Below are 8,417 nucleotides of genomic sequence, written 5' to 3' on the forward strand. Positions count from 1 at the left end.
ATTCCTATTATTAGTTCCCCATTTTTTATTTCTTGAATTTAGAGGAAACTTAGTAAAAGAGTAGGGAAGGCGTGGTCAAGTTAGAGTCTCGAAGTGACAAAATAGCCTTCACTGAAACTTGCCCCCTAGTGGGGTCTGATTAAACCAGAAGCATCCGGGTGGTTAAAAGGTAATTTTCAAAACTCATTACAAATGTACCAGTGGTAGTAATGGTCATTTTTGTCGATCATCTGACTACTTCTAGAATCTTGAAAAATACACCTCACAGTGGATCAGCTGTGATCGTTTTTTCCCTAAGTTAAAACGCCATTTCTAGGTGTGTGGTCCCCAAAGTGGCATCGCCAGCCATTAGCTTCCTGCTGGGAACCACCCTGATGCTTTGATAGGTTTTGTTCACTGAACAAACATCAACAAATCGGGGAGTTTCTGCAGCTCACACACGGGCGGCTTCATTTACTGTCTTTCAATTTGAATCTCACGTTTGTCTGGGGACCCAGCGTCAGGGATTAACAGTCAGCGCGACCAAGTGCTCCTTCCCATTGTAGTTATACACCCTATATTAAACTTACGGCTGACCTTATTCATTCACATATTTTAAGCTGTCCCTAGGAATTTGTTTTTTTCCCTTAGCAGTGTGGCTCAAAACTCCTAACAGATGTTAAGAGAATGTATTTTAATTTCTTTTTTTTAACTCTTAACTGTTGGAATTTGGGGATTCCTCACTTGGTATTATAGAGGGTTATGTGCGTGCACATAAGATACAAGGAGAATGCTGATTGGTCTGTAAATAAACTGAGTAGTGAAGAGGTATAGAGGTCGGCGAGGTTACTTGTGTGGAACGAGACAGATCCCAAAATCTTGTGTTGTGTTAGCATTCAGACTGGAGACCACTGTGCAGCCGTGAAAAGTAAGTAAGTTGTGAGAGCCAACCCCGCCCTGCGCCAGGCGTGGGGATGCGAAGAATAAAGGCCCGATGGGTGCTTGCACCAGAGAACTCAGTGTATAAGATGGGTGACAGATAAATAACAACATATCACTGTTGTGAGAAGTCCCTGGGGTACTTTGAAAACCCAAAGGAAGAATGGGACTGGAGGAGGTGGATGTGGAGAGAAACAGATGGGGAAGTTTCCCTGGAGTTGGTCATACCTTGGTGAAAGTTTGAAGGTTGTATGGGGGTAAGTCATTTGAAAAGAGGGGGCGGGGAGAGCATGTGCAAAGGGACTGAGGCCAGAGAGAGCCTGTCGTGTCTGGTGAACTGAAAGTTACTGGCCAGGGAATTTGGTGAGGAGGCAGCTTTGGCAGAGATGACCTTGGCGACAAGGTAGGCTGCAAATCACGGAGGGCTGTGATCGCTATGCTAAAGAACTTGGATTTTATCCTGAAGGTGATGCGGGTTCACTTATCAAAATAGCTTAAACAGGGGAGTGATGTAACATGATTTTTGAGCAGAGTGGAGGTTGGATTAAAGAAGGGTGGAACTAGAATCAGGTGGACCGTTTAGGAGTAATGCAGTGATACAGGTGGTCAGTGACGGAGACCTGAACCGAAGCGGGAACAGTAGGGATGGACAGATGGGCCTCACTGAAGATGTCTGCAGGTTGAAATAACGGAGTTTGAGGACCAGTGGCTGGGCGATGGTAGAGTCTCAACTCTAACTCAACTCCAGTTAGCATTGATCTTTCCAGTGTTGCCACACACGCTTAATCTGAACTATTGTACTACTGACAAAAGTGTGCTGATCACAGAGTGCCACAAAGCTAGTATAAACTGGCTTTGGGAACATTCCTTTAATTATAATTTCTTTAATGATGCTATCCAGGGATCCCCAGAAGAGATTGAGAGGCTGCCTTTCATACATATCGGGCGCAGGCTCCACTGCCTGTGTCATGCTCCTAGCGGCTTGCTTAAGATCTCAGACATGGAGCGGTGATGGACTGTGAATTTTCTCCCCCATTACTAATGCTACAGTGTGAAGAATGATACACATCTCCTCATTTAATAGCTGTTCCCAAACTGCCGTTGTTTCAAGTAACTTTTTTCCCTTTATGATCAGAGATCCATTATGCTAGGCTGGCGTCTCCTCGGGCTAGGATGTTGTCAGGATCTCTCTCTTCATGTGAGAATTCCGACCATTGTCAACTTTCTGCAGGAGGATGCTGAGGTGACCAAAGCTTTTGAAGAAGATATAGAGACCCCACCTACAAGAAACATTCCTTCTCCTGGACAGCTGGACCCAGACACGCGGATCCCTGTCATAAATCTCGAAGATGGGACTCGGCTGGTGGGGGAAGAAGCTCCTAAAAATAAGGACTTAGTCGAGTGGCTGAAGCTGCATCCCGCCTACACTGTTGATATGCCAAGTTACGTACCAGTGAGTATCACAGAGTGTAGAGTTGGGAGGATTCTTCCTCAGTCAGTCCATTTCCTTCTCCCGTGCGACGGAGAAGCCCCTGGTCCCGCTGCCTTTCACTGGACTGTCTCGTCATCTGGGGCGTTTCCCAGCTTCTGTCATTGTATATTCTACATTAGAGAGACTAGCTTCAGGCCTGTTGTGCGTGAAGGGCAGCCTTGTACTTACTTGAAGATGCCTAGTGTGCGTTTCCTTGCTCTTTCCTTCTCCCACCAAATAGATGTGGGTTTTTTTCTGTTACTCTTCGCATGGCGTGGTTCCCAGGGGGGACTCGTTATTGGGAAGACGCTCCCCAACGTGCTCTAATTGGTCTCTGGACTGGGTCTGCCCAGCACAGAATATTAGGGCGCTGTTACTGCAGAGCTCCGAGCCGCTAACACAGCCCAAGACCTTTCAGCTTCTTTCTCAAACAACTAACACTCACGCCGTTTATTAAACATGGGACAGGACCTCCAGATGATTTCTCACTTAAACTGCTTGCGAGCTAGTTGTGCAGATGTCTTACGTCCTATAACTTACGTGACTGAATTTTTTTTTTTTTTTTTTTTTTTTGCGGTTCGTGGGCCTCTCACTGCTGTGGCCTCTCCCGTTGCGGGGCACGGGCTCCGGACGCGCAGGCTCAGTGGCCATGGCTCACGGGCGCAGCCGCTCCGCGGCACGTGGGATCTTCCCGGACCGGGGCACGAACCCGCGTCCCCTGCATCGGCAGGCGGACTCTCAGCCACTGCGCCGCCAGGGAAGCCCTGAATTTTTGAAAACTTAAGCGTAGGAGTTTACATTTTATCTTGTTGAGTTCCTGCCACTCAGAATGCACCCTCCTGCAAAGGCTCTTTTATCCCTTGGGTTGTTTCTCCTCATGTACAGTCGCGTGTCGTAGATGTGAGATCACCTCTGTATCCACTCAGGTCTCTGAGTAGAGATCAGCAGAGGTACCAGAGAAAGTTTCCTTTTCAAATACCATGACTTGGTTGAACATTTGAAGAAAAGATTTTAAGCAGGTTATTGAGAGATAAAAGGAAAAGCATGTTCTCCGCTTCTAAGTTTGTTCCTTAAGTAAAGGAAAAAGAGAATAGTCTTTCCTTTCAAAGGAAACTATGGTTTCTAATAATTAAAATGATTCTTGAAACTTCCATAGTAATTGAAAATGGCTTGACTGTTCTGTTTGTCATTTATATAGGAAAGAATAAGTACTAAGTACAATTTTACTAAATATGTTTTTTGTTCTTGTTTTTTTGCAGAAGAATGCAGATGTGCTGTTTTCCTCATTTCAGAAACCGAAACAGAAACGACACAGATGTCGAAACCCTAATAAATTGGATATAAACACTTTGACAGGAGAAGAAAGGGTGCCTGTTGTCAATAAACGAAATGGGAAGAAGGTAAACATTGGGAAAGGGAATTGATCTCTATGTGATTTCTTCTCCCAGAAAGAAGTGTTTTATTCTGACATCTTTTATAGGGGAAAAGAATCATGTTTCTTCCAGAATACATGTATATTTATATGATCTGTGTATGTATATGTGTAGATATACAGACGGGAGGGGGAGAGGGAAGACTTTGTCTGTTTCTAAATCATTTTCCAAACGCCTCTCCCTAGATGGGTGGAGCTATGGCGCCTCCGATGAAGGATCTACCCCGGTGGCTGGAAGAAAACCCCGAGTTTGCAGTTGCCCCAGACTGGACCGATATAGTCAAGCAGTCTGTAAGTACAGACTCCACCTTTCTGTCCAGAAAGGTATCTGTACAAAACTGTTTTCCTGAATTTTTCTTTATTTTCTGTGGGCCATTAATTATTCAATGATAACTTATTCTTGGCTTAAAAGAGTTGACATAATGCATCATTTTCATACATCATTAATACATCATCATTCCTTGTATCAATATGTCATTAATCCACCAAGGTGGATTAATTTGACAGCTCTGATTTAAAGGGATTGTATAGAAATATACATTCACAGTCTTAGAGGCAGACTTGCTCCAGGGAGGAATGCCCCAGGTAAACGTGGCTAACAGCACCTGTGGAATGGAATTTATGGTGGTTGAGATCCTTAAGATTAACTGTGATTTCTGATTTTAAAATAAACAAATGAAAAAATACAGCAGTTCTGCCTAAGCATTAATTTCACTGTTTCTTTTTTAAATTAATGTGTTTAAACGTCTTGATTTTTTTTTTTTTTTTTGTCTGTCTGTTTATTTTTCTTTTGGTATACAGTTCTATCAGTCTTCACACATGGATGGTTTCTTGACCGGCCACCATAATCAGAATACAGACAGTTCTGTGACTCGCCCAAATTCCTTTGTATTATTCTCTGTCCCCACCCCTAGCCCAGGGCAACCGCTCGCTGATCTGTTCTCCATCCCTAGAGGTTTTGTCTTTTTGAGGATGTCACCTAAACAGAAGCATAAATTACGTACCCTTTTTGAGACGGCTTCCTTCACTCCTCATACTGAGATTCATCCAAGTGGTTACATGTGTCACAGGTTTCGCTGCTGATCAGGCTCCTGTGTGTGGATGTACCCCTGGGTGTGGTTACCCATCACCCATGGAAGGACATCTGGGCTATTTTCAGACTTTGACAATTATGAGTAGAACTGCTATAAACATTCATGTACAGGTTTTTGTGTGAACATGAGTTTTTGTTTCTCCAGGGTAGATACTAAAATATAACTTTAATTAAATTTTCCATCGTTTTCCACTTCCTTCTGATGTGCTGTTTCTCGAGTTAGCTATGGATGCAGATATCTTGACACTTACCTCACCGATAGAGTAGCCTTTAACATTTTTTTCTGCAATTCAGCATAATTCGGTGAGCTGTGTAATGCTAAAAAAGAGAAGTTTTGCTTTCCGAGGTCTGATCCTTGAGCTTCTAGAATGGAAATAATTGCATGTGTATTTCCATTACGAATGTCAGTGTTCAGTCCATCACAGAGGCCCGCGTGGAAATGAGGTTTTCTTCCGAAGCGTTTGATAGCCCCTGTTTGCCTCTCCCTTCCTTTCAGGGTTTCGTTCCTGAGTCGATGTTTGACCGTCTTCTCACCGGACCCGTGGTGCGGGGAGAAGGGGCGAGCCGGCGGGGACGGAGGCCCAAAAGTGAAATCGCCCGCGCCGCCGCCGCCGCCGCCGTGGCCTCCACGTCGGGCATCAACCCCCTGCTGGTGAACAGCCTGTTCGCTGGGATGGACCTGACGAGCCTGCAGAGCCTCCAGAACCTCCAGTCTCTGCAGCTGGCCGGCCTCATGGGCTTCCCTCCGGGACTGGCCACGGCCACAGCCGCTGCCGCCGCCGCCGGAGGAGACACCAAGAACCCGGCCGCCGTGCTGCCCCTGGTGCTGCCGGGCGTGGCCGGCCTGCCCAGCATGTTCGGGCTGGGCGGGCTGCTCAACACCCCGCTGTCCGCCGCCGCCGCCGCAGCCGCAGCTGCTGCCGCCGGCAACACCGCGGCCGGCCCCGCGGAGCCGGAAGACGGCGCGTGCAAAGCGGAGGAGAAGGGCAACGAGAACGAGGACGAGAACAAGGACTCGGAGAAAAGCACAGACGCCGTTCCGGGCCCGGACTCTGCGAATGGATCTGTTGGTGCTGCTACTGCCCCGGCCGGCCTGCCCTCCAACCCGCTCGCCTTCAACCCCTTCCTCCTGTCCACCATGGCCCCGGGCCTCTTCTACCCGTCCATGTTTCTACCTCCGGGACTGGGGGGATTGACGCTGCCGGGCTTCCCCGCCTTGGCGGGACTGCAGAACGCCGTGGGCTCCGGCGACGACAAGGCTCCCGACAAGGCCGAGGGGGGCGCCTTTCAGGAAGAGGAGACCCTCGAGGGCAGCGACGCCGAGGAGAGCCTGGACAAGACGGCGGAGTCCTCAGTCTTAGAAGACGAGATAGCACAGGGCGAAGAGCTAGACTCACTCGACGGGGGGGACGAAATAGAAAACAATGAAAATGATGGATAACCAGTACCAGTTTTCAGTTAAAGTGTTTAAAACTTTTGACAAGTGGTAGTCCTACTGTTTACACTCACAGTTAATGTTCATACCTAGTTTTATAAGCTGTTCTGTAACATAGTGTAGCAAAAGAAAAAAAAAGTCCAAGTCATGTTATACAGGTGTGTCAAAAGGTATCTTGGTCATTAAGTATTGTGCAGTGCATTATTTATTATCCCTAGGAGAGATGAAATTTGAGAGATGATCGTGTCTTTTTAAGGAAACTTACATAATGCTCTGCTTTTTTTTTTTTCTTTTCCTTTGGTACCATTGGTATTATAATAAAGAGCAATTTGTAACCAAGTGGCACGAATGAAAGGAAGTGCTGCTCAAAGGAAGTATGAAGTTATATATTTAATTTTTTAATTTTAATTTTTTTGCTGTGAAGGTCAAGATGAAATTTACCATACATATCATCCTTGCTCATTTGTTTCCCTTTTTGACTACACGGGGGTTCCCGCACTTGCGCATCACACACATCCACACACTCTGACAATCTCCACCTTAGTGTGAACGTCTCTGTCCCGAGGCGCAGCAATAATAAGGCAGCTGTTGAATGTGAAGGGTCCCTTTGGAAATTAACCTACTGGGAGGGTTCTTGCCAGACAGAACTGCAGTTCCATTGTCTCGTGGTCTTGTAATGCACTGGTATAAACAAAATAAATAGATGAATAAATAAAGAGTGAGAGAAGAGAGAATCAGGTACCTTTTTTAAATTAAAGGACTTCGTTACTTTAGCCACAAGCTAAAACAGCATTACCTCAGCTCTAAACTAGCCTTGAAGTTTACAGACATGACTTTGTAAATGTATTGTTTTTCTTTGTTGTGATGTCCTTTTATTTTTTTTCCTTTGAAAACTGCTATCATGTAAGATAAAATGTAAATTGCTGCCAACTGTAGTAATGATGCTTTTAATAAAAGTGACCCATGATATGCAGAGATGTAAGTATAGAATGTAGTAGCGTAGGGGAACTGGTTTCACTCTATTTTTTGTATTCGCAATAGATGCAAATACAGCATTCTGGCCTTTGTACAGTTTCTTGATATATCCTCCTATACCAGATTAGCTGTTGGTAATACGCTCAACTGATTGTCTTCCGCCTAGACTGGAAGAAAAACCTCACATTACCTTGACATAATTCCACTCCAGATATCTCAACAGAACCACACGCAGAAACCTCCCATTACTCCCTCAAAAGGTCACCCGAGGCCGAGACTACTTAAAAAACGTGTGCAGCGTCTGATAATGTGGTACACCGAGGAACAAAGGGTCAAAAGAAAAATGAGGCTTTAATAGGCACAATATCTGGGTCATTTATCCTCGGTTAATGGGTAGAAAAACACAATGCCGTGGTGTCAGCAAGGGACGCGAAGGCACTCTGGTGTCCTGAGGGCCCGGGCTCGGTGCCAGCGTCACGGAGCCCCACGTAGAACGAGCAGGGACCCGCTGCAGCAAGCGCAGGCGAGCGCGAGGACGCGCACGCACGCACGCAATGCAGGTACGTGCACGCACGCACGCATTGCAGCTACGCGCACGTGCAGCTACGCGCACGTGCAGCTACGCGCACGTGCAGCTACGCGCACGTGCAGCTACGCGCACGTGCAGCTACGCGCACGTGCAGCTACGCGCACGTACGGGCTGGGAGCCGCTGGTTCGGGCACTCCTTCATGACCTCTGATGTTCAAGGTAAGCTAGAATTTGAGATGCTCTGTTTTCACCTTGTAATGTCACCTGACCAAACATAAAGCCCCGTGTCCCTGCAGTTAAAAAGGAGGGGAAGAGACGGTGAGGGTGGTCTGTGGTGGCTCCCTGCGTACCGCCCCCGGGACGCGCCCAGCCCGTCCCCCGCCCGACGTGGCACGAGACAGGCTGTCCGAGTCCCTTTTAGTTAACGAGGTTCCGTGAATTAGCATCGCAAGATGAAAATATACCCATGATGATTCTGGAAAAAGAGCTCCGTGAAGCCTCCACCTTAGACGCCCCGTGGTGGCTTCACCTGTCACGTCACCGTGACTCTTTCTTGAAGAGCGC

General features: G+C 46.8%; 1 protein-coding gene across 4 annotated transcripts in view; it reads left to right on the top strand.

The window, feature by feature from the left end:
* Window positions 1-7,351, top strand: part of CHD7 (chromodomain helicase DNA binding protein 7) — a 120,100-nt gene extending 112,749 nt beyond the window's left edge. For 3 of the 4 annotated variants that reach the window (XM_082859059.1, XM_082859060.1, XM_082859061.1), the window contains 4 exons: window positions 2,150-2,371; window positions 3,649-3,789; window positions 4,008-4,112; window positions 5,411-7,349. In XM_082859059.1, the coding sequence (XP_082715185.1) occupies window positions 2,150-2,371; window positions 3,649-3,789; window positions 4,008-4,112; window positions 5,411-6,355 (1,413 nt within the window). In that variant the 3' untranslated portion in view covers window positions 6,356-7,349. Of the gene's footprint in view, window positions 1-2,149; window positions 2,372-3,648; window positions 3,790-4,007; window positions 4,113-5,410 lie in introns of all 4 variants that reach the window. The other variant, XM_082859062.1, reaches the window with a different exon arrangement.
* The last annotated feature ends 1,066 nt before the right edge of the window (window positions 7,352-8,417 follow it).

The sequence above is a fragment of the Leucopleurus acutus genome (assembly GCF_964270905.1).
Source record: "Leucopleurus acutus genome assembly, chromosome: 17".
Taxonomy (NCBI): Eukaryota; Metazoa; Chordata; class Mammalia; order Artiodactyla; family Delphinidae; genus Leucopleurus; species Leucopleurus acutus.